Source organism: Rhineura floridana, chromosome 20, assembly GCF_030035675.1.
Source record: "Rhineura floridana isolate rRhiFlo1 chromosome 20, rRhiFlo1.hap2, whole genome shotgun sequence".
In the NCBI taxonomy this organism is placed as follows: Eukaryota; Metazoa; Chordata; class Lepidosauria; order Squamata; family Rhineuridae; genus Rhineura; species Rhineura floridana.
This window is the reverse complement of record NC_084499.1, coordinates 4,301,912-4,328,100: the sequence shown is the minus strand read 5'-3', so window position 1 is coordinate 4,328,100 and position 26,189 is coordinate 4,301,912. Positions and strand designations below refer to the sequence as shown.

The 26,189-nt window shown below is 45.1% G+C and overlaps 1 protein-coding gene across 9 annotated transcripts in view; it reads left to right on the top strand.

Moving 5' to 3' along the window:
- The window catches only part of DENND1A (DENN domain containing 1A), a 342,814-nt gene that overhangs the window by 289,281 nt on the left and 27,344 nt on the right, over positions 1-26,189 (top strand). For 8 of the 9 annotated variants that reach the window (XM_061604516.1, XM_061604517.1, XM_061604515.1 and 5 more), the window contains 4 exons: positions 23-63; positions 1,719-1,790; positions 3,907-3,963; positions 12,763-12,894. In XM_061604516.1, the coding sequence (XP_061460500.1) occupies positions 23-63; positions 1,719-1,790; positions 3,907-3,963; positions 12,763-12,894 (302 nt within the window). Of the gene's footprint in view, positions 1-22; positions 64-1,718; positions 1,791-3,906; positions 3,964-12,762; positions 12,895-15,007; positions 15,134-26,189 lie in introns of those variants that run through there. The other variant, XM_061604522.1, reaches the window with a different exon arrangement.

The following is a 26,189-nucleotide window of genomic DNA, read 5'->3' as shown; positions in this document are numbered from 1 at the left end:
GTATGTTGTCTCTTTGTGTCAGGTAGTGACAAGCTGTATCACCAGTGGCTGTCAACGGTTAGGGTAAGTGTCCCTCGCAGCCTGGATACGCCTTGTTCTGGCCTTTCACGAGTTTCAGTGTCCTTTGGCAACTGTGGTGAGATTTGAGCCCCAGGCTGTCTCCAAAACTAGGTTTGCTTAAAGATGCTGTTGCATTTGGAACTGGTGCTCCAACACACATGAATGATTGGTTGCCAAACTCTGTTGTTGTTGCTGCAAGATGTGGAGCAGAAAGGGAGGGCTCCCTTTTTGGTATTTGGCATACTGCTGTTAATTTAATTGATACAGATTAACTGCTGTACAATAAATATTTATGAATAACAGACCCAAAATAGATTCCAGGAGCTGTGGTTAAATCATCCCTCCCTCTCCATATTGCACATGCTTAAGATAGTAATGGCAATGGAAATAATTTGCAGAAGCTAACTCACTATGTTCCGAGTCCCAATTTACTCCAAGCAGAGTTTCTGTAGGGTAGAGAAAGATGATCAGGCATCCTTGATCACTAAGGGTTCCGAGACAAATAAAAGAAGTCCTGAAAATATCAGGCTGGCTTCTCTGACAGTCTCATAGAATGCCAAATAATGTCCCAAGAGCTGCAGGAATAGAAATGCTATGAATTAATAAAAAATAATAATAAGCCAGTTCTCAAGCTCACAGCCGTTTGCAAGAAGGTTTGTTGGTGTATAGCTCACGAATAGTTAATTAACAACTAGTATAGGGCAAAGTTAATTATTGGTTTAAAAAGAAAAGCTGTGTCTGAGTATGTCTTTTATAGAGTGTGGGGGGGCAATCCATCTTCTGTGCAGGCCAGATTTTGTTTATCAAAATAATGCATTATGCAGCAAAAGTCAGCATGAGCTGCAAAATAAATAAAACACTAACTGGGCTACTTGATTATTCTGTCTGACATATCAGAGCCTTGTGCACCTTTCTGGTTGTGTCTCCAGTATGTGCAGTCCAGCCCTTCCGGAAATAGATGGATGTCTCCTGTCCCCCGTTCTGCCTTCACTTTTCTCTTAGCCTCAGAGCTGGCAGGAAGAGGAGGGTGGGCATCAGCAGTTTCAGACTGATGAGGGAGGAGGGGACTTAGGCACACTCAAGATACCAAATCTTGTCATGTAGTAAAATTCTGTTTGTAAATCTAATTCAAATGGAGATTGATCCCCTTCCCCAGCCCCCCCCAGCCCCCCAACCATCAGCTTTGAAAACTCAGGCATTCTTCTGTGCTTAACCCCATTATTTGTTTGGTGCTAAAGATGTAGCCACCTCAGTGGTAGCAGTGAGGTATGAACTGAACAAACCTGTCTTTCTATTTGAAAAATTTGGATGTCACTATCCAAAAATGTTCACCCTGCTTCTTCCTTAAAAAATAAAAAGGGGGTTGGACTTGATGGCCTTATAGGCCCCTTCCAACTCTACTATTCTATGATGCTATGATCAGATATTAAAAGCAAGATGCCTGAAGCCTTTTGCATCGCTCAGAGGATGTCCCTAGTGCCCCTGGCCTTAGCATTGTGCGTGGGGTGGGGGTGGGGTGGAAATCATGTTTGCATAATGTTGTTGCTTTTTTTCTCACAAAAATCTGAGATCTGCTCCTTTGCATTCTGAAACAGGAGTTATGATGGCTCTTCTGCCCCAGTAACAGTTTACTCTATTGTTCCTTTGTCCCTATGTAGAAAGGAAGTGGTGCTATCTTGAATACAGTCAAGACCAAGGCAAACCCTGCCATGAAGACAGTCTACAAGTTTGTAAGTGTTGCAGAGTGGCATAGCCTGTTCAATGTATGTGGGAAGGGGGTGGGGATGTTTTAAAGCCCTCAGATGGTCAGCACACTACACAGCATGCCCTTTGTGTTCAACAAGCAACTTGACCAAGCCCATGGGCACATGGAACAGCAGGGGAAGGTAGGAGGCACACATATTTTTTTTAATTTTTTCATTACTAAATAAAAAGCAGTTAAAAGACTTTCCCCCTGGATTTTAACCTATTTTCAGTGGACTGCATAAAGGCTACATAATGTAGTGATAGTCCTTGTTAGCTCTCTGTCAATCAGACACTGAAATAGTCCTCAAGATGCTAGCATAAAAGCATTTGGATGAGAGAAATCTTCAGATATGGAAGGGAAAAAATTATGTCTGTGAAAAGGAGAAACTGGTGGAATGTGACTGTTCTTTTGCCCTCTCACTTCATGTTGCAAACCCCACCTCTTCCTGTTAGATCTTCAGTAAAATCAGGCTATGGGCCCACGAGTCACCCACAGCAAAGCATTTCCACTGGCCACACTTGGAAGGGCAATGAGCTGATCTACCAATCAGCTGTGAAATCTGTCCGAAGCTGAATTAAAAAAAAAAAAAAGCAGCACTCGAACTGATCTGACCATGTTATAAAAAGGGGCAGGGTTTGACTAGCACCATGTGACCCCATTTGCAGAAAAGAGAAGTGGAGATGCACTGGAACTGGCAGAGCAGTCAGTGTGTCTCTAGCCTAAGAAGTAAAAGGAGGAATTTAGGAAAATGTGCATGGATAAAATGTTGTTCTAACAGAAATTTAGCAATGACATTTTTGAGGATAAATCACAAACAGATACTTAGACTTTAAATTACAACCAAAAGCAAAGATGTTCTGAAGGAAACTGTGGCGCAGGTAGGAGAAAGGCCTCCAGCCGAACGGGAGTTCAACCCCCTTCTGTCCGTTTGCAGAAGGTGAGTCCTAAAGAGGGCAGAGACCTGACCTGGAGATGGGTTTATTTATTTATTTAAAATATTTCTATCCTGTCCCTATAATAGGGCACTCAGGGCGGCTTACAAAAATAAAATCAGACATGTACATAATAAAATTGTAAGCAGTAAAATCACAAAAACATTAAAATAAATTAAAATATATAAAATACTATATATATATATTTACACACACACACACACACACACACACACACACACACACACACACACACAGGGATTGGTACTATAATAATAAATAATGGACTGCCTTCAAGTTGATTCCAACTTATGGGTGACCCTATGAAGAGGGTTTTCATGGTAAGCGGTATTCAGAGGGGGTTTACCATTGCCTTCCTCTGAGGCTGAGAGGCAGTGACTGGCCCAAGGTCACCCAGTGAGCTTCATGGCTGTGTGGGGATTCGAACCTTGGTCTCTCTGGTCATAGTCCGACACCTTAACCACTTTGCCACACTGGCTGTAAAGGGACTATAAAGGTAAATCAGTGTCAGGCTCTACCTTCAGTGTTTCCTACCTTCCCTCTGCTCCTGTTTTGCCCTGAATGGGACAGAGCGCCACAGGCAAGGAATTGTTGTTGGGAGCCTAGGTGGGACTAACTCACACTTCACATCCATCTTTAACCTTTATTCTACTGAGAATCCTTGTAGAAACCCAGGATGAATTAAAAGAGATCCCAAAACTGGTATTCTCCCACCCTCCAGAATCGAGCTCTGAGAGTTGATATGTGAGAAGCTAGGAAGTATGCATACGAGCCTTCCTTAGATGCTGGCTTTGGGTCCTACCCTGGTGTGAAACAACTGGGCTGCTCATCCTTACAACTGCACAGCACAGATAAAAAATAATTAGAGGAATAGACAAGAAACGTAGGCTTGAGGAGGGAGTGTATTCTCAGCAAACAAAATCTCTTTTCCCCTCATTAAAGATTGTTTTTTTAACCTCTTGTATCTTGTTTCTATACCCATTATGTCTTCAGCTTGATGGCCCAATTTTCCCCCTTCCTATTCTTGGGAATCAAAGACGGTGGGTCTTGATGGGCTGAAATGAAGCCCAGTGGCCTCTAGAGCCAGAAGGGGATTTCTGACTTAAACTAATTCTCTCTCTCCCCCCCCTCCCTTTTTTCATGCAGGCAAAAGATCATGCAAAAATGGGGATAAAGGAGGTGAAAAACCGCTTGAAGCAAAAGGTACTTGAAGTTTGTGTTTTTTTTAAAAAAGAGTACAAGAAATAGTTGGCCAGAAAAAGCATTATGTGATCAATAGAGAGCTGTTTGGTGCTGTGTTGTTAACACACTTCAAAATGCATTACCAGCGGTCCTGGATTTTTCCCACTGTTATAAATATTCACAGACAAAAAACCCAAATACATTAAGGTCTGATGTGGGATTTGTGCCCCTTGTACCAAAAAAATCGGGATAAGGCAAGTCGATGGAGGTGGCCTGCCTCTTGCTCACGGGGGAGTCACAGAAATTATTATTATTGTTATTTGCTTTCTTTCCTGTGAGAAAAGTCAAGAGTCTCTGGGGTCGCTTCAGTTGTTACAAATTAGTGCACAAAAACAGCTCTGTGTGGCAAGAAAGCATGCAGCTGTCATGCGGATTGGCTGGTGTGAAGATTACACGTGTATCTGTTTAGGCGTATGTCCATGCAGCAACATACTCACACATTTGATGGTCAACTTGCAGGTCCATTTAAGCCTGCCATGCCTTTTTCTATGTGAAAACAGTTTCCAGGTAGAAAATTGGCAATGGGTGAAGCAGCCCCTTAGAAGCCATGCTGGTCATACACGGCAAGGGTGATTGTATCTCATATTAACCCACACTGTTTTCAGCATTTTGGAAGCAAGTTTTGGAGTTGCACAGATTACCGTGATGGAGAGAGAGAGAATGGGACTTAAAAAATGAGAGGTTGATCACACCGTAACAATGGAATAATGTCTGGCAGAAAAGTTTCCAAAGGCTCTAAGCAAGGCCTGTGTGGCTTGGATTCCACATCTCTGGCCATGTTACAAAGTCTACCTTTTCTGTTTCTAGCTAGCTCACCTGCCTTTTGCATGAGAGGTAGTGAGAAACATAAATTACCACCGTATTGTTCTAGTGAAAGGTAACAAACTTCCATCCTGTCTCTTGCTAACTCAGGTTGTGTGTGTCGTTGGATGTTAGGGAGAAAACAGGGAGTTTGTCTGGAAACAGACAAAAGTATATATTGAAGGTGTGAACTCATGTCTGAATCTCCAAAAGCATCCCAAGTGAACTGTTTGGGGGTGGGGGAGAAACTACCCCTACTTGCTTGGGGAACACTCATAGAGTTATTCATATCCAATCAAGAATGGCGATTGCTTATAAACCTCGCCACCCCCAACCGGACCCTCTTTATTTACTTACTTATTTATTACCCACACACACACACACACACACACACACACACACCAGCAGGTCCCAGGGCCAATTACAATTCAAAACCCAATATTAAAAATAATCAGAACAGTCAGTGGAATAAGGTGGGTCCTGAAAACACATATCCCAGGTATCAACGGCCAAGGTAAAGAAAAGCATCTTCAGCATAAGGTGGAAACCAAATGATTAAGGTGCCAGGTGCATCTCTCTGCGGAGGGAATTCCACAAACTAGGGTCCACCACAGAAAATGCCCTCTCCTAACCACCACTTCTCGAACCTTTGCGGGTGGCGGAACTACCAAGAGGGCCTCTCTGCCAATCTTATCACCCGAGAGGGTCTGTAGGGAAGGAGGTGGTCCTTCAGATATTTGGGACCTAAGTGTTTTAGGGCTTTAAATGCTAATGTGGGCACCTTGAATTGAGCCTGGAAACAAACTGGCAATGGTTTTAAAACGGGTTATATGAGTTTTAAAGCGAACCCCAGCAAAGTAATCTGGCTGCTGCATTTTGGACCAGTTGGAGTTTCCAAGTCATCTTCAAGGGCAGCCCCACGTAGAGCCCATTGTGACAATCCAGTCTGGAAGTTGCCAGAGCATGGAGCATTGTGGCCAAGTCATCTCTGTCCAAAAGAGGTTGTAGCTGGCAAACCAGCCTAAGCTGAAAATAGGCAATCCTAGCCACTGAGGCTACCTGAGCCTAAAATGACAATGTTGGATCCAGAAGCACCCCCAAGCTATGAACCTGCTCCTTCCAGGGGAGTGTAACCCTGTTCAGAACAGGCTGCCTTCCCACCTTCTGGACTCGAGAACAACACCTCTGTCTTTTCAGGATTCAGCTTCAGTTTTTTGGTCCACATCCAGGCCATTGCTGCCTCCGACCAACGGAAGGGCCATCATCGCTCAGTATCCCTTGCATCGCCAGCTGCCAACTGTTCACCCTTCCTTCAGGGTCAACAGCTGGGACGGATAGCCCACCAACCCATTCAGTGTGTAGACACCACATACACCAAAGATACTGAAACATCGTCGCCCACTTCCTTTCTGGCCTCACCATTACAGTATTGGTGTAAGCAGACCAATAATATCCAGCATCTGAGATACTTTTTCAGTCTCTCTCTCTCTCCCTTTCCCTTTCCCTTATAATTGGATTCCCATTGTTTCAATATTCTGAACCTCTGCTGAGAATTCCGGTCCATTCAAGGATATCTAAAATGCCCCCCCACTTGCCCTCCCTCGCCTAGCCTGATATTTTTCTCAGCCTCTTCAACAACAGTTAAAACGAATTCTCGGCCCAGGTGCTTTTTATTGAAAGGGAGGAAGAGTGCCTCAACATCTCTCAAGTACTCCGGGGCAGAATATTTGCTCCTCTTTGATTCTCTTCTGTCCCCCCCCCCACTCATCCTGTCAAACACAATATAGTGAAGAGGTAATGTTGGAGCAAGAGGTTTCACGAGATTTCAGGTGAGACAAATAGCAAGAACTCCTCCAGTAACATCCCTCTATTTCCTAGGACACACCTTTGAGCTGGGCTTGTTGACAGATCCATAAACCCAGCCTGAGCCGTTTCTCCATTTGGCTTTTTCCCATAATGCTTTTGGTTTCATTTGCTAATGACAGCTTTTACTTTTGTCAGTGAAATGCTGCCTGTGTACATGAGGAAGGGAGCCTCTTTCTCCAACTCCCAAGACTGAGGTGGTGTTCCTCCATCTTCTGGCCGATTTAATTTGAGGCTGCGCTGAATCTGACCTCGCTACTCTCTGCATATTTTCCAACATTAACATGAAAAGTGCCCCAGCTTTTGGCAAGGAAGAGACAAACCCTTAAGCCTCACCTTTGCAGTCTCGGTTGCCGAATAAGGAGTGGCTTTTTTGTACGACAATGAGAATTTTTTTTAAAATGCGCTGAAGACCAGAAAGCGGCTTTCTCTGACTGTGTATAGCAATGATGACCTCTCAAATATAATCAAGAGCCCGATTTTGCCCTTGGTCTGCCCCAGCTCTGGGTTTGAATTGCAAATGGGTAATGCTGGGTTGACCTCCGGAGAGGTCAGGCTGGTGTATGTAAGGTCCTCCTCTAATACGGTCGCAGAGATTGAATGGGGCTCCCTTCCCTTACCACTTTCGTTTGTGGTCTGGCGTTTTGAAAGTGTCTGCAATCATTTGCGCTGCCTCCTTGTGAATGAGAGCAAATGGTTGTTAACAAGAGAAAAATGTGGCAGCTTCGTTTTATGCCTGATGACATTTTTTTAAGAAAAGAAACGGCAGCCTTTTTGCCCCATTTTGCAAATGGAAGAAGGTGGCCCATATCAAGCTGTCATCTTACTCTGTCTCCTTTGAAACCCAGCTCCATAGAATTGGGTAGCACAAGGGAAGAGGCCAAAGGAGGAGAGGGAGAGTGTGCTCTCTTCTGCCTTTCAAAAGGTTGAGCTGTGGAAGGAAGGCACCAGTGGCCGGCTGCAGATGGAGATACTGGTTGATTTGCCACAGTTCTTGTGCAGTGCCCAGAACACACCATTTGGGAAGGGGAGCTATAATGCCACAGTACAAGGGAGGGGGGCTTGTTCGATGTTAAAGCAATGTGTTGATGAGAAAGCTTGGGTCACAAAATGGATATTCTTTCAGAGAGAGAAGCTTCTTTTCTTGACCTGTGGGCATGATTGTCCTGCCCAGGGTCCGACAGGCGAGACTGAGACGAGGGTGGAATTAATTCTTGTTTTATTAGAGTAACGGTTACATTGAAAGCAGTGCGCTTCATAGACCTCCCTATGCTGACTCACTACTGACCCTAACTAGGCTACCTAAGCATGCTCTGCAATGTGTGGAGTAAACTGACTCAGCACCCCAATCATGGGGGCGCCGCCTTAAATGGGAAAGGTCTTCGCCCGTAATCTCTGACTCCTTCGAAGTTTCATCTTCTGACCGACCCGCTTCTTGCGGCGTCTCGCACGGGGCAAGGGGGGCCGAGCCTCCGCCTGCTCAACTTCAGGGGGTGGAGAACCCACTGGTGGGGAAGCATTTGAAGTGCCAGGCGAGGGGGTTGAGTTGGCGCACGTGCAAGGTCGTTCCCCAGTGGCTCTGTTGGGGTGCTTGTAGGTGGAGCGAGCTCTGCGTTGACAGGAGGACTCTCTGTGGGAACTGGCAGGCTGTTGACTTCACCCCTCCCTCAATGCCCTTGAAAACCTCATCCATCTTTGGCTCCTCTCCCTGATCTATCTGGGGAGGCTGGGGCTCGACCGACTCTTCTCCGTGCTGCTCCTGGGGGAGTTGGGGCTCAACAATGATGTGTGATATTCCCCAGGGAAAAAAAGAAGTCCCATCTCAATGTTTACTTCAAAACCTGCCACTGTCCTGGTATACCAGGGGAAGAGAGACTCCATACTCCAAAATCTTCTGGCAGAGACCCATAGAAATCTCGCTGGAGTGGCCCCACTGGGCCTCCTCTTCTTGTGCTCACACTACCCCAGAGAGCTGGGAATATTTATTTGCCATGTTTATTACCCAGTCTTAACCAAAGGTCCCAAGGTAGGTTACAACCTCGTAAAATACAATAGACAATTACAATTACCAACCAACCAATAAAATCATAAAGCGGAAAGTAAACAATTTTTAGAACTTGTGTTAAGGGTCATTTAATGATAGTTTTGCGTTGCTTTAAATATATTTTTTAATGTTTTTATATTGCAGTACAACACCCTGATATTTTATGAGAGGGTGGTATAGAAATATTTAAATAAATAAGTAAAACAATCACTGTACGTTCCCAAAGCCTGGCTATCTATGCTTTTGTGTGTTTTCTGATAATCGCAAATGTTGGTGCCGATCAATATCCATCTCCTTCCGCGTTCCAGAGAGATATTTTTCCACAGAGGACAATGCTACAATCTTTGTAGGCAGCCAGTGCTATTGCTATATTGCCCTGATAGTTAGGAAGTGGTTCTTGATCTTCAATTGAAATCTACATTTTAAATGTGTGTCTGTGTGTGTGTATATTTTCACCAGGGGATCCCCCCCCCCCAATGTGAGGTCTTTCCACAAATGTTCTCAGTTTTAAAGCTGTAGCTTGCTGTGGTCAGTGTGGTGTCAGGCTGAGGAACAAGAGGCTCACCCTAAAGGGAACTGAGCCGTTCCCATCAGCCCAGCTTTCTTTGTGTGTTTTAAGAGAGTGAATCATTGCCAAGCAGATGCTTCTCCGGTGCTGGCTGAAAAAAACTGTTGCACAGCACAGGTCTTTTTTTGCTGCTCCTACAGATGAATGCAACTGCTGCTGTGTCCTCTTTTTTGTTTCAGCGGTGCCTTTTCTTTCTCCTCTTCTGAACAGCCGCTTAACTCTCCAAACTCTTGTGTTTGTCGTGCACACATCTCAGTAGATTTTTGCCCTTAGGATCTGCAGGACCCACGGTTGGATGTTGGATGCTTCTTTGCTACAATCCCAGATCCTGGAAGTTGTTTTGTTCTTTTTAATCCATTTTTATAGGGGGGAACACCCACCATCTATCTTACCATCTTGTGATGTGTCTTTTTCAAAGCGTTCTTAGGATCTCCAATGGCTTTAGTCCTTATAGCTCCGCTGCTGATGCAGGACATCTCTTGTAAGTTATCTGAGCCATGGAATCGCTGAAGGAGACATTCAGGTGTGTTGCCCAAAGAAGGAGAAACCACTAGGATTTCTGAAGTTAAAATGAGAGGGGTCATGAAAGTTGGTGAAGTGCTACTCCTTAACCTTGGTCCTTCTCATGCAGTGCCAGTCTGGGTAAAAACAGCCCAGAGATTTGCAAAAGGAACTCACAGAAGTCTTCATCTTCTCTCAACAGGCCAGTGCTGCCCTTTGTTTTGTGTTCTGTGTTTGAGTGTTTTTGAGACCCACCTGAGAATCTGCACAATTACAAGGGCTGCTTCCTCCACCTGCCAAGGTGTTTCAACACTGGTATCGACCCCCTTTTTCTAACTTGTTTCCCCACTTCTGCCAGATGTGGCCTCCACCCCTTGGACAAAGTTGTATCTCTTACATCCACAGGTGTTGTCCCTTAATGTCCTGCTCAATTGTGTTCTACAGAGACAGGATGGTGTTGTGCCATTCATGCAAAGTTTCTGTCTTGGGGCTTCTCTTTAGCAACTTTTTAATTTCCTCTGCCACCCTGCCTGTCTTGGTGGGCTGTGGTTCCATGAGCTGAATCTGAAAAGTCCTCTTGTTTTTCCCTCTGGAGCAGACAAACTCTTCATAAGGTACATCTATCCTTTGTTCCGTTTGACCTGAGTGTGTTAGGTCATCCTGTGTCCAAAAGAATTGTTTCTAATTGGCTATCAGCTTACATGTCTCATTATAGTGTTTGACCAAGAGTAGAACTTGAGAGGGCATGTCAAAGGTCAGTCCATCAAAGCAGCTGGCTTCGGGGTCACATGTGCTTGCAGTGCTCTCTCTCTATTTACCAAGCATAATTTCCTTGACACTGTTGCAAAGAGATTTAAGGTTGAGGCTCACCAGGCTGCACTCTTTGTTCCTCAGCTGATTGTCCAAGTCTTTGCATCTTCTCTGATCTTCTAGGAGATCCTGCCTGCCTGTCTCTGCAATGTCTGCCCCCTGATCTTGCTTCATCCCAACACGTTTTCATTACATGGCGCGCACACACACACACTCACTTAACCATCTACTCAAGCCACTGGCTTAGTTCAGTTTTCTTAAAGGCCAAGAGCTGATAGTTTGTCAGGTCCCACAGTTCCTTACTAGCAACCAGTTAAAGAACCCTTTAAAAATCTGGCAACCACCTGGCTTTTAGCTAACTGATTGATCAGTTGCATTTAAATATATTTGCACATTGCAAAACTTCAATGAAATAGGTTGGGTGTGGGTGTCAATCCTGAAAAAGGGGTGTGTGTGACAAAAGTTGTAATGACCTTCCCGAATGCTGAATCAAATTTGGGGGTGTGGATGTTTCCTGTCATGGTTATGTATCAGGTCCAAAATGACTCCCAAAATCAACAAAGCAGGGACCATAGTTCGGTGGTGGGCCACTCGCTTTGCATGCAGAAGATCTTGGGTTTGATGCTTGGCATCTCCAGAACAAAGGACCAGGTAGCAGATGACAGGAAAGACACTGCTTGCTTCAGACCCTGGAGAGCCACGGCCAGTCAAGAGCATACAAATAGCCAGACTTGGTGAAATGCGACTTCCTCTTCTTCAGGTCACCCATCAGTGTGGTAGAATACTGGATGTAACTAGATTTGGATACAACTGGGAACAAAGAGTCATCTTTAAGTTTGGGGGGTTTTTTTAATCAAACTTGAGGGTGGGGAGCCAGAGCATCTATGTGACCTACAGCAGTTCACTATAACAAATTGCATTATCGTGAGGAAGTTAGGTTATGCAATCAACAAAGTGCACCGCTGTGAGACGGAAGCCAAGTAGATGCGTCCATCCTGTTAGGAGCCTTTCTATAGCCAGCAGATATCTGTTTCTGGCCAGTGAGGATTTAAAATATCAAGCAGGGGAGATTAAGTAGGGTTAGATTCATTTCCAGCTCTGACTCTCTCAGGGCATACTTCTACCACAGGGCCTGAAGTTCTTGACTGGATCATTCTCAGGCTCCCGTAATGTGTTGCTTGCAGGCTTAAGGGGCCTCACTAGCCTCCCTCTCCCTTCCGCATCTGTTCTTGAGTTGTCTAGTCAATTGCCAGCAGATACTTCAAAGCGGCCCTCCATGATGGCTCCTGCTTTCCACACCTATGTCATCACTGGCCAGGCGGCAATCCATTTCTGCATGGGCCATTAAACTAAAAATAATGAGGTGTTGTTCCTGCCTGATGTCCAGGGAGCTCAAGGTGGCACACGTGGTTCTTCTCCTGGTCCGTTTTGGTCTCACAACCGCCCAGTAGGTTAGGTTAGGCTGAGAGGACATGACTGGCCCAAGGCGACCCGGTGATCTTCCTGGCTAAGTGGGGATTTGCGCCTGGATCTCCCTGGCCTTAGTCAAGCACCCTGACCACAAAGGCTCTCTAGTGGCTCTGCTCTGGCCTCATCATTTGAATAACATTATTTGTTATTTAATTTTTGTAAATTGTATTGTTTTATTGATGTATTTCTGTATTTGTATTTTTCTTGTAAACCACCTTGAGGGCCTTTTGGCCTTAAGGTGGGGTATAAATAATAACAATAATAATAATAATAATAATAATAATAATAATAATAATAATAATAATAATAATAATAATAATAATAATAATAAATTCCACAAGGCAAATGAATGGCTTTGGCGCTGGCCTAGTTGATCTTTTGTGGAGTTAGCATTGCTTGACAGGCTTTGTGGGTCTGATTAATCTTACATATTTACTATGGACCGCTTCAGACAAAGATGGGATTTTGTAGCATTTCAGTTATTCTGTGGCATTTGCGTTGAGTTTTGTATTTAATCTGTGATAGAAGAAAATGTGGCAGCTGTTTTTATGCTTATTGTTTCTTTTATCTGTGCTTTCTTGTTGTTGCCATTCCTAACATCAAAACGGTTCCGTCAGTTTTACCCCCAAGTACCTCCTTTTTGCCCCTCACCCTTAGTCGAGAGTGTTCCTGGCCGTGTGATTCACCTTTTCCTACCATACAGGACATTGCTGAGAATGGCTGCTCCACAGTGCCAGAAGACTCACTACCACGGACAGCTCCTTCCCCACTGGCTGAAAAGAGAGATCCTAAACTTCGAGAGGACAGGCGGCCAATCACTGTGCATTTTGGACAGGTATGTAGCTGCTCCAAGGTATTGCTTGAAGTGCATTGTTTAAGGATTTTGGCCTGCTTTCTGCTTTCAGTATATGTGAATATGCAAACGCCAGTCTCACGTTGGTCCCTGAAAAGACAAGTAGTTGTGGATCATGCGCAAGCTGGAATTCCTTTGGTGCCAAGGGGATAGATCATGGGCAATCTGTGTTGCGTGAAGAGGTTGCTGTATGTGCACAAACTCAGACTCTTCATGCACCACCGCAGGCGCACCTGAATTTGGAGTCGTGCATACCACCTGCTGCTTCACACAAGTATGGCTTTTTGTAAAGTTACCTAACATAAAATAAGAAGAGCTTGCTGGATCTGGCCAGTAGCCCATCTAGTCCAGCATCCTGTTCTCACAATGGCCAATCAGATGGCTGTGGAATTATTTATTATTTATTTTATTTTATTAAGCTTATATACCGCCCGACTAGCAACAGCTCTCTGGGCAGTGAACATTAAAAATACAATAAAAATAACACAATACAGTATATCACAATACAAAACTGTACAAAAACTGTACAGTCTAAAATCAAAATATAATAATTTAGAATTAACAGGAATTAAAATGCCTCAAATCGTAACAGTACTCTCTCCTCCTGCGGTTTCCAACAACAGGCATTCAGAAGCATGCTGCCTGCTTGCTCCAAAGTTGGGAGCTGCATCTGGCTCACATCTGAAGCCTCCTTTATGTGTCATGTGAGGCTTGCGTCTGCCTGCGTTTCTCTTGCTCATAAGGTATTTTTGAGGATCATTTCGCCTCCCCAAGTGCCGTATATGATCCCGAAAAGGGGAATCACCCTGCTGGTTCCATTATGGGGGCGACAGCTTTTCCTTCCCCCGTGACTCTGTTTAAGGTGTCTTCTGTTATCTAGTCCAATCATTAGTGTCAGCAGTGAGTGCCTTATTATAATAAGCACCTCAGCACACTTTGAACAGAAAAAGCAATGAACTGAGGTTGGAAAATCAATTAATGGCTCTCTAATAGCATGTTCCATATTTCTGTATTGACTTTGGCTCTCTGTAGTCTGGTTATTTTTATTATGGTTCTGGCAATACATTTGTGAAAACCGGTCAGGATTGGGCTGATGATTAAAAAAAAATGTCCTGTTAAACTACTGAGATCAACGTTCCAGCTGCTGTTTCAGCCTTGTGTGTGTAGTGTGATGGATTTGCTTTTTGTCAGCCCTAGTTGTAACCATAATCTAATTTTATCTGTTAGTCTGAAGTTTTGAATATTAAAGGGCAGATGTGAATTAACCCCTGATTTCTTAGAATCATAGAATAGAATAGAATCATAGAGCTGGAAGGGGCCTTGTAGGCCATCGAGTCCAACCCCCTGCTCGCAGCAGGAAATCCACAGCTAGAGCATCTCCCGCAGATAGCTGTCCAGCCTCTGCTTGAAGACATCCAGCGAAGGGGATCCCACCACCTCCCTAGGCAGTCGGTTCCATTGCCGAACCGCCCTTACTGTCAAGAAGTTCCTTCTAATGTCCAATCTGAATCTACACTCCTGCAACTTAAAACCATTAGACCTAGTCCTCCCCTCTGGCGCAGCAGAGAACAAATCTGTACCCTCCTCTATGTGACAGCCCTTCAGGTACTTAAAGAGTGTAATCATGTCACCCCTCAGCCTTCTCTTCACCAGACTGAACATGCCAAGTTCCTTCAACCTTTCCTCATAAGACTTGTTCTCCATACCAGCTATCATCCTTGTCGCCCTCTTCTGAACCCGCTCTAACTTGTCTATATCTTTCTTAAAATGAGGGCGCCCAGAACTGAACGCAGTATTCCAGATGAGGCCTGACTAATGCAGAATATAGTGGGACTATTACTTCCCTCGACCTGGAAACTATAGCTCTGTTTATGCATTCCAAAACCGCGTTTGCCTTTTTTGCCGCAGCATCACACTGCTGGGTCATGTTCAACTTGCGATCCACTACAATTCCAAGGTCCTTCTCACATGCACTACTGCTAAGCCGGGTATTTCCCATCCTGTACTCGTGCATTTTGTTTTTGTGGCCTAAATGCAGAATCCTGCATTTGTCTTTATTGAATGTCATTGTATTAATTTCAGCCCAATTTTCTAGTCTATCCAGGTCCCTTTGGATTTTATTCCTGTCTTCCATTGTGTTAGCTATCCCTCCCAGTTTCGTATCATCAGCAAACTTCATAAGGCTTCCCTCCACCCCATCATCTAAGTCATTGATAAAAATGTTGAAGAGTATCGGCCCCAGGACAGAACCCTGTGGCGCTCCACTCGAGACCTACTTCCAGTCCGAAGCAGAGCCACCAACGACCACTCTTTGAGTACGGTTTTCCAACCAGTTGTGAATCCACCTGACAGCATTTCCATCTAGTCCGCATTTGACCAGTTTGCTAATCAAAAGGTCGTGGGGGACTTTGTCAAACGCTTTGCTGAAATCTAGATAGATGACATCTACAGCATTTCCACCATCTACTAAGCTAGTGACCCGATCAAAAAAAGAGATGAGATTAGTTTGACACTCTTCAAGTGCCCATGTGACGTAGGCCATGATAACACTGAAAGAGCCCTATTCTTAATATCTGTAAATGTTTTAAGAAAATTTTAACAGTAGTAATAGTTTGGTGCCATGTTAAGGCACCACATGTTATTCATTCAAATGCACATGCAGGTTTGAAAACTCCTGTCTCCATGCAAACAAGATGCAATCACTCACTGGTGTATCTTCATAATGGTTGCTGTTCTGTAAACATCTCTCCCTCCCTCCCTCCCTCCTCCCTCCCTCCCTCCCTCCCTCTCTCTCTCTCTCTCTCATATATTTTTAGAACAGTGGTTCATTTCTTCCTAATGGAATTTCTGACTTTGTCCAGCCATTGATACAACTTTATTTATAATTATAAACTTGTTTGTTTTCTTGCACTTGTATCCTGCCTTTCTGCCTTCTGTCATGGAACCTAAAGCAGCCTACGGGTTGTTTCCAAGCACTGACCAGACCCAGACCCGCTTAGCTTCATCAAGGTGATGGCCTCACGTGTCTTCCATATCGTGGGAGATTTAGGGGTGATGTATCATTGAAATGCCTTCAAGTTGATCCCGACTTATGGCGACCCTATGAATAAGGATTTCATGTTGACCATCGCCTCCCTCTGAGGCTAGTCCTCCCCAGCTGGCCAGGGCCTGCTCAGCTTGCCACAGCTGCACAAGCCAGCCCCTTCCTTGTCCGCAAGTGCCCACTGGGGGGCAACTGGGCTCCTTGGGCCTATGCAGCTTGCCCACGGCTGCACAGGTGGCAGGGCACGTAACCCCTGAGCCACTCACTGTGGGGTGATCTTTAGCTGGCCCTTGACGCCCAGGAGACACGAGCAGGGATTTGAACTCACAGACTCTGGCCTCCCAGCCAGGCTCTCCTCCCCACTGTGCTATACCAGTAACGCTCCTCTTCTCCATTCATTAGCAGAAGACAATTACCTTGAATTAAAAAAAAGAAGAAAAAAGAACACCAAGCAAAACCATTTTGTGCTTGGGACTTTCCCCACAGTAGACTTACATGACGTACAGAAAATCTGTGTCCTGCTGCTGGGTTAATAAGGCAGAAGGGGATTGTTCCAAAATTATGTTGTTCTTATGGTCACACTCCGCTCCCACCTCCTTTGCGTCTGTATTGCTTTGTTTTTGATTGACTTGCGGTGACAATCTCTCCTTTATGGTGTAAATCTTACATTCCAGCAAACTTTTGCCCCTATTTGTGACAGTCTTCGTCTTTAGCTTGAAGATATTCAAGCTAAAGGCTCTCTGATAGAGGGTGGTTTTTTAAAAAATGTGGAGACATTAGAAACCCCAGTATTTAAATCGCTAATAATAAAGATTAAAGGGGGGCATCGTGTTGCCTTTTAACTTCTTCATATAGATAATTACAATGGAATGAAAATCCAAGTGAGGTAAGAACTGTTTCCACGTTCCCAGAATGAGAGGAAGATGTGAAAGAGAGGTGCGTCTTTCCTTCCCATCCCGCCCCCCTCAAATCCTCGGCTATTACCCGCTCTCCATGTCTGCTCACATCCTAGCAAGGCGTAGCATGAAGGGAAGCGGCTTCCTTTTTTCAAACACTGCATGCGTGCCGATGAGGGTCAAGCCCCCGTATCAGTAATGCAGGCTGGCTTGCTGTGGCTGCGGCAGCTCTGCAGCCCACCAGCCCCAGCAAGACGCCTTAATTGAGATGTGCTGTCAGAGTGACAAACACATTTGCATACCATCTATTTATTTTTGTTGGAGAGGTCTGCTGGCTGCTGTTGGTTGAACATCCTTAATCAGCTTGCTGAAAGTGAGCCGGCAGCTCGCTCTTGCTGTCCTGCGCCGGCCGAGCGCTTTTCTTCATTAAGTGACAGATTAGCTGAAGGGGAGAAGGGATGGGCTCGCGAGCCAACTGCAACGTTTAATTTTAACTCGTTAGGGCTCGCCTGACTGTAGTTGGCAGTTGGTGGTATGTGTCTTGTGCGCCGCTGGTAGTCACCGTCATTCTGCTGGCAAAAAGACCGAATGCAGCTAAATGACCAGGCAGTTTTACGGCAACCTGGCTGGCTTCTTGCTCCATCCAGTGGGAGATTTTCTTCTCTGTGCTGTGGGAACATTCCCAGGTCCTACAGCTGTTCTGCTGGGATTCGCAAGCAACCTGGCAAATTAATGTCCTAGCACCCCTTTCCCCACAAAAAAAAAGTTTTGAGAACTGTAGCATTTTATTGCAGTAATCGGGCAGTATGGAGATGACCTCACTTTCTGCCTTTGCTCAGCTCTGGGGCTTGAACCCTGGCTGCGGAGGGGGAGGGTAATCTGGGGGCCCTTTGTCGCTCCTGTTGTTGTACTGTGGTGCTTTCCAAGGACTGCAGGGTTTCATGCTGTGTCTTAACATCGTCGAGCTTATTACACCAGGGAATGTACTTGCACATGTCTCTGTTACGTCATGCAATGGGTGCTGCTTGTGCTTCTGAACATGCAAGCCATGGATGGCCCGGCTATGGGAAGCTGAAACAGAGGCCATGAGGATAATTGGAAATACAGGGAATGAATGATATCTAAAATCTCTGTGCTGAGACCATCCAGTGTGTTAAATCTGAAGCAGCCAACCTTGTAACTGTTGGAAGTGGGGCAAGAGCAACTCCTGTTTTGTTCTTTTGTTTGAGCTCCAGAGGGAAGATAGAGCGAGGGTCCTCCAGATGGACAGGCTTGTTTACCTTTACCTGTGAGGCTCTGACTGACTTCCTTCTGTCACTAGACTGTTTTGTCTTTAGGGAAGCTCACCTGCCCCTCCTTCCGCCCTTTCCATTCCTTTGTCATCTGACTGTCCGGGAGAGAGGAGACATCCCTTTGTCTCTGTTCTCTCCAAGCCATGAGGCTAACCCCTACACCTGGGCATTATGCCTCCAACTTAGTTAGTTAGATAGAACTAGGTTTGTTTTTCTATCTACTATGTATTTCTATAAACAAAGTAGCTTTTCTTATTTTACTAAGTCTCCAGTCTCAGTGATGCTGATGCAGGGTAAAAGCCTGCTTTCTTAGGCAAACGCACGCACACGCTGGCTCACTCGCATTTCAACATCTGCTGTTACTCTGCTGCTGTGGTGTTGCTTTAAACGAAATGAAGCTCACAAACACACACAGCGCAACAGTAACATTCTCTTTCCCGTTTATGGGCCTCGTTCTTTTTGTTTGAGTCTGAGGAGCTGGGAAACCTGTTTGTGTCTAAACCAGTTCTCAACTTCCATTAACGCTCGAGTTGCAACCATTAACTAGAGGTTCTTGACTTGCCATGCCCTGGTTTCTTGACCATTGCAGGAGCTGCCCCCAAAAGGAATGCCAGACATAATGCAGCATGAAATGGCTTTGCGGTTCTGACTCTCTAGACAGTTTGTTCATAAGTGACTGATGGGAAGGGGGAAATCACCTGTTTCCATTTTGAAAGATTTTTCTGCTTTTGGAGCTTCTTCCCAAGGAAATTCCCCTCTCCAGTGTGATACTACAGCGTGTTGCTCAGACTTTATCCTCCAGCGTGGGGTGGGTGGGAAGGATGTAGGCCCCACAAGGTGTCCTCCAGTGATATGGCAAAAATGTGTCTGACAGTGAAATCTGGAGTCCTGCTGCAGATGTTTCTGTAGAACACCAATGTGCTAAAGAGGGGGTCGTCAGGACACGTTTGGTGGAAGCCCATGAAGCACCATGAAGACTCTGCCCCAGAAATTTTGGGGGGGGAAGCTGTCGTAGTAGGCCAGTCTGCTGAAGCTCTTCTTGTGAGTCTTGCCATCAGTCACTCTCTTGCTATAGCCTTGAGCTGCATCTGTCTGGTGGGCATCCGGTAGGAAGGGCTCTCAGGATTCTTACTGGAATCCTTGCTCTCCCAGAGGGCGCAGGAAGGGATGCTTATAGCTCTTCTCCTGAGCAGACGGTTTGCTTGAGGAAAGTAGACCTGAGGAGGGGCAGAGCTCTGCAGGCTTGTTGTGTGTTCACCCCACTCTACCCCACTGCATATGTGGCCTCTTTGTAGGAAGGGTGCCCTGCAGCTCTCAGCTGGCAGTCTGCTGCTTTTAAGAAGATTAGGAGATCAGGGGAAATGCGGTGAGGGGGTAGAGGGAGCGGGGGGGGGGGAGACAGCCAGCTACATCCCCAAACTGCAAAATTAGATCATTGAGGTCAGAGGTAAGATTATCTTGGAGCAAAAGAGAGCCAGTTAGTGGTGGAGCGGGGCCCACTTGGTCTTGCCAAGTGACATATGCATGGCACAGTGGAATAATGGCAGTTTCCCTGGTAATCTTGTCAGGAATTGCACCACAGCAAAGAAGGCATCAAAGGGAAAGCGGATTCCATATTCTAATAAGGCAGACTGTAGCTTCTTGAATGTGGTGAGCCGCCCTTTGAAGAGAGCGTGGGGCTCTACCCTCAACCTGGACCTGTGCCATTCCTTCCTTTCTTCCCTCCTCCCACCCCCTGCCTGCCCTTGAACCCTGGGAGTTGCCTCGTACAGGGTCAGGTTTTTCCCCCATCCAGCTTGGGATGGGGCACCTCTGTTGGTGGTCAGCCCTGACCATTGACCATGTTGGCTGGAGCTGATGGGTGTTGGAGTTGAGCAACATCTGGAGGACCAGGGGTTCCCCACCCGTCTAGCCCATATACACTGACAGGCAGCAACTTTCCATAGTCTTGGTAGGGGTCTTTCAAATCACCTGCTAACTGGAGGTGCATGTATCGAACCACAAATCTTCTGTGTGCAAACCCTGTGCTTTACAACTCCCCACTAGCCCACAATCTCTCAATACTCTTGACCCAAAGTGTCCCCCGTCTCCTTGATGAGGCTCTTAATGCGTTCAGCTGGTAAGGCAGCAGTTTGCTGACATCAGGCCTCCAGATCATTTCCCAGCATGCCTCATGAGACTTGGATCTTCAGTAGAAGGACTGGAAAGCTGCCTGAGAGGCCTTGGAGAAGCTGCTGCTGCTACTGCCACTGCCGTGCTGGGCCTGCGTGGGTGTTCGATCACTCAGTCATTCGATGTGGTTCTGAAGCTGCAGTTCTCACTAAGGAGCTATAAGCAGTTGCCAGCTCAGCTTCAGGATTCTTTCTGTTCCCTCCAGAGCCTGGCTCTTTTGGAGACCTAGTAGCTGAATGGCAAGCTATCACTTTCCAGGGCCAGTCAGTTTAGTTTCCCTGCATGTAATGGTTTCTCAGGGCAGCCAGAGTATGAGTCCCTTTCTCCTTGGTTCAGGATGGTGATACGTGGAATCCTCCCTCAGTGTTCTTGGAAGTTTCAAATGCCTTTTGCTTTGCTTCCCTGAAGCTTGAATCTTCTTCTGCTCCCTGAACACCACGAGAGGCTCACCCCTGCTGCCCAAGAGTGACCTTCCTCCAGTCCATTCTCTCCCTGATCCAATCACCTTGCAGGCTTCAGGGTCTTGTGCTTAACGCCGCCAAGAGCTCAGCATACTGGTGTATTTCCAGAATGATTTTTAAAATACATGGCTCCAGCTGCAGAAAAGACTATTCTTTCCCCCCAGATAACCAAGTACATGTCTATTGGTATTCATCTTAAATCAGCAGGTCTACTTGGATTTTGTGAATTCCAGCATCTAGCCCAGCCACCAGCCCCATGAGAAGCTGTGCGAATGACCAGGTTTTTTTTTTTTTTTTTTTAAACAAGAAGACAAAAAAGGTGAGGAAGTTTAAAAACCTGGCATGGCTTTTTGTCTTTTCCTTAATACAGGATTGGTGAATTTTCCTTGTTTTAAATGAGAAATATATGCAGTCAGTTCTCTGCTGACAATGTCCTTGAGGATTTGACAGTGAAATTTTCCAGCAGTTGCTCTTCGTTAGGATCCTGGTGGTGTCTAACAAGGCAGCCGAACTGCCGGTACCTTCGACTCCTGTTTGTTCTCCGAGGGCTTGGAGGCTGCTACAGTAAGCACATCGACCGGGGCTGATCATTACAAGGGCGTACGCCACCATGAATAAAAATGTCACACGCACTCCCCCCCGTCTCACAGCAGTACAAAATGTCAGCCCTGTCAAACACACATTGCAGGGAGCACTGAGCAGTCGGTACAAATTGGAAAGCCGAATATTCCCCCGGCTTTCTGATATTCTTCATTTGAAGCAGAAGAAAAACAGTTGTTAACCTATTAGCTGTGATTTTAAACTCTGCTGAAGCCAGAGATGGACGGGTTTTCTGCCCATGCAGGGCTGAATGTATTCCCCATTTTGAGAAGCTGACCTCCACGTGTTTGTCTTTTGGGAGCCCACAAAGATATTTTCGTGAACTCCTGTTGGTTCTCGGTTACATTTCAGCCGTCACACTTTGGGAACTTTGGGAACTTTGGAAGACTTTCTGAGCAATCTTCCACTCTCTGTTTTTTGCCCCCTCCAAATGAATTGAGCTCATGATCTAGGCAAGCGAGTAGAAACCAGTTCTATTTCTCCCAGCCTTATGGAGCAGAAGGCTCAGAAATCCTTTTTATTAATTGATCAGTATTTACTGTTTTTCATTATTTGCATGCTGCTCATTAACAGTGTTCTCTGGGTGGCTTAGAGCAATAAAGCGTTAAAACACAGGAATAGATCAACAATCAGTAAAACAGTAAAAAGCAAGATACAACATTTCAGCAGCAGCAAATAAAACTGTATTTGCAACGCTGCTAAAAGTACATGAATCTAAAATACCTGGGGAAATGAAAAGGTGCTAAAAAGAGTGCAATGAAGATGCCAGGCAAGCCTGTCTAGGGAGAGCATCTGCAACCAGATATGCCACCACTGAAAGGCTGGCCTTTCAGGAGGTGTCATTGCAATTTGGTAACACTGCCTGAAAGGCATCTCCATTCTAACCACAACAGCAAGACCCTTTGGAACGAGTTGCGTCTCAGTAAGTAAAGAGGTTAGGATCCACGCTGGACTTGGTGCAAGGAGCCGATGGTGTTAGCGGGAGGTGTAAGTCTGTGCACTGCATTCATACTGGGGAGCCCTTGGCCATGACATCAACATTAAACTGGCCACGATATGAGATCCAGCCAGTTTGCCCCTGACTTTCATAGTTCAGAATTCAACCTATATCACAAATCCAGGCTTCTCTTTTTGATACAAGGTTGTGGTTCTGTTGAGTAGATCTACTTTGGAGGTGTTTGCTGTTTAATATAAACAGTACATTTGGGGCCATTCACACATGTGTTCTCATTATTACTTGACTATAGGGTTCTGACAATTTTTGGTGCCATTTACATTGCTTCAAACAGGATGATGTTATATGCCTTCAAGTCGATTACGACTTATGGTGACCCTGTGAATTAGCGACCTCCAGTAGCATCTGTTATAAACCACCCTGTACAGATCCTGTAAAGTTCAGGTCTGTGGCTTCCAATCTTAGCACCAAACTCTTTTTAATTTCAGACCAGAAGCCGCATGAGGTCATTCCTGTTCACCAGCTGCTGGGCCAACTACTGGGTCAAAAGCAATGTTCCCACTTGTGGGAAGAGAAACATCTGCATGAGAATTCTGTGGACATCTTAAAGCATCATTGATATGCATTGCTTTATCTTGTCTTCCGGTATTTGCCCTTAAGAACATAAGAAGAGTCCTCCTGGCCTATCTAGTCCAACATCCTGTTTCCCACGTGGTCAAGCAGATGCCTCTGGGAAAACCCACAAGGCAGGGCATGAAGGCAACAGCCCTCCCCTGCCCTTTGCCTCCAGCAACTGGTGTTCAGAGATAGACTGCCTCTGAACATGGAGGTTACATTAGCTATCTTGGTTAATTGCCATTGGTAGACCTACATTTTCCTCCTCTAAGCCAGAGGTGGGAGACCTCTGGCCCTCCAGATGTTGCTGAACTACAGCTGCCATCAGCCCCACCAAGCATGGCCAAGGATGATGGGAGTTTGTAGTTCAGCAAAATCTGGAGGGCCAAAGGTTCCCCACGTCTGATTTAAGCCAAAGGCCATCACCACGTCTTTTACCAGAGAGTTCTACAAGTTTAGTTTAGTTTAGTTTAGTTTAGTTACAATCAGCTGACCACAGATACAAAAATATAAAAATGGAATATATTAGAAATAGGAAAAATATACATATTAAGAGAGCCAGTGTGGTGTAGTGGTTAAGGTGTTGGACTATGACCTGGGAGACCAGGGTTCGAATCCCCACATAGCCATGAAGCTCACTGGGCAACCTTGGGCCAGTCACTGCCTCTCAGCCTCATGAAAACCCTAGTCATAGGGTCACCATAAGTTGGAATCGACTTGAAGGTAGTACAATAAAAATATAAACAAAATCCATACAGGATACTGTAAATAGTTTTAACAGATAGTCAAAGATGGTCTTGTCAAAATAGCCGCGTTCAAAAATTTTGCAACTTCTTCAGTAATTGACCTTTCTGAACCCTCAAGCAGAATAGCTGGAAGAGTCTTCAAGTATCGGCCTGGAAAAGATGGAGTGACAGGGTATATTAGAGCTTCTCTAGCCTGTCCCGTAGTAGAAACTACAGTTAAAAAGAACATGCAGAATTGATTTCACCTCCTCATGGGCAGCACCTGCTGTTAACTGGAATTTTGCAATATCTTCCATGTAGAAGTTTAGAAGGTAGAACATTGAACCAAGCCAGAGAAAATGTTTTCATAGACAGTATTTGGGGACAGATAGCCAGCTTAGGTAAGGCATACCATCTTTTAGAAATGAACCAAGCAAACCCACCGACCGAGGAGAGCACAGTCCCTGTGCCGCTCAGTTGGACCTTTAACAATCAATATCCATTAGCCTTTATTTAACAGTAAGTTTGGCTCTTTCCCAGTTCCAAGATAACACATAGGAAGGTGAGAGCTCAATTGAAATAATTTTTTGCACCACTTCCTTCTTCCAAGTTGACACACGAGAATCCATTATCACCTGGAATGCAAGAGAAGTGGAAGCAAGCAAAAGACAACAGCGAAGCAAAAAATGGGTAGAATTTCAGGGAGTTCAGGCCAGCTTCCAAATTGAGAGTAGTTCTGCAACACACGTAGACACACGCAAATATAGATCTTAGAAAAAAACGATCGGACTCTCCCAGAGAGCTCTTAAAATTCATCCAATGTTGAGGGGGGGGGGAAATCACATGAACTGTTTTTCGGGGTGTTTTGCTACCCCAGTGGGATTTCCAATCTATGGTGGGCTGATGACTTGACTCCAGATAAAATGTGTATCTGTACTTGACAATATCCAACCCCCAAAGCAAAAAAATACTTATAGAATTTATTGTGCAGTAAGTGTTTGCACCTCCCCTTACATATTGAGTAAACAACACCATTTCTGTTTCTTTAATAAGCTGTGGTTTTTATTTTCAATTACAAACATCAAAAACATCTTCTTTTAAAGTAAAAATGTTATGAAAATATTGTAAACTGTCTAGAAAAAGCATTATTACAACCAAAAACTAACATTAATGGGTTGGTGGAGTGTTTTTTAACCCTATTAAGAGAAAACTGTCCTTAAAGAAACAAGCCAAGCAACATCATATGGTTTGTGCCAATCTATTCATGCCCCCCACACTTAATTTCCACCATGCTGTGGATCCTGCAACAGAACCTCCCACAGCTGTTGCAGTGTCTGCTGCTTTTCTTATTCTGTACCCTGTTGCAAAGGTGGCAGCATCCAGTTGTTCCAGAAGAGTAAGATCTTTCCAAAGCAAATGTCCAGCCAGCTGACTGCTGGCGAAAGAGTTGTCCCCAACCACACTTCTGCTGCTGTTGTACCTTGGTTTACCAGCTTGGTAACAACATTGTAACCTGTAAGCTGAGTTTCCTGTGTCCTTGCCAGGGTAGATGTCACGCTTCAAAGGGGATGCCCTGGGCATTTCAAAGTACACCCACCCAACCCTGCAGGGCCAAGTTCAAGGTGCCAGTTTGATTGTATAAAGCCCTATACAGCTTGAAACCTTATATACCCAGTCAATCACTATGCCCTGCCAGTGAGGGCCTCCTGCAGATGCCATCTTATGAGAAGGTCCGTTCTGCACAACATAGGAAGTGGGCCTTTAGTATTGTGGCACCGACCATTTGGAATTCCCTCCCCATAAATATTAGAGAGGAGCTGTCTCCGTTATCTTTTTGGTGCCTACTGAAGACCTTCCGCTTTCAACAAACCTTTTAAGCAAAGACCTTATCCCAGTCTGCATCTGTGTTGGAATTGCTTTTTAAGATTTTTTTTAAAAGATGTTTCTAAGATGTTTTATTTTTAAGATTTTTTTAGTGTTTTGTCTCTAGCTTGCCACCCTGGGCTCCTTCTGGGAGCAAGGGCAGGACAGAAATTTAATAAACAACAATAATAATCCATGAGGGAAGTTTAGAATTGGGTCTGGGTGGGTGCAGATTAGTTACTTCTCTTCCCAACTTCTCCAAGAAAACAGGGTTTGCTAGGTTTCCCTCCTCTGAATGCCATAAAAGAGGGGGATGGAGTCTTCATAATACTTCCCTGGCATTTATAATTCCCACCATCTGTAAAATAAAACTTACTTTGCTTGTAGAAGCATTGTGTTTTTTTCTTCCAGGAGCCAAAGGTGTGTTCTTCTGCAGCAGTTGGTCCTTGGAGATGTGATTGCAATTTTGTTTACTCCTTTGCAAGCATCTTTGCTTGGGAGGGGAAATCTGACTCCAGTGCTCTCGATTGACCTGTCCGTGACCATTTTTGTATGAGAAAAACATTGGAGTGTTTTACTACCCCAATCCGCTGACATCGGCTGGGGTATAAATACACCCCAATTGCAAAATTTCTGGGATGTTTTATACCCTGGG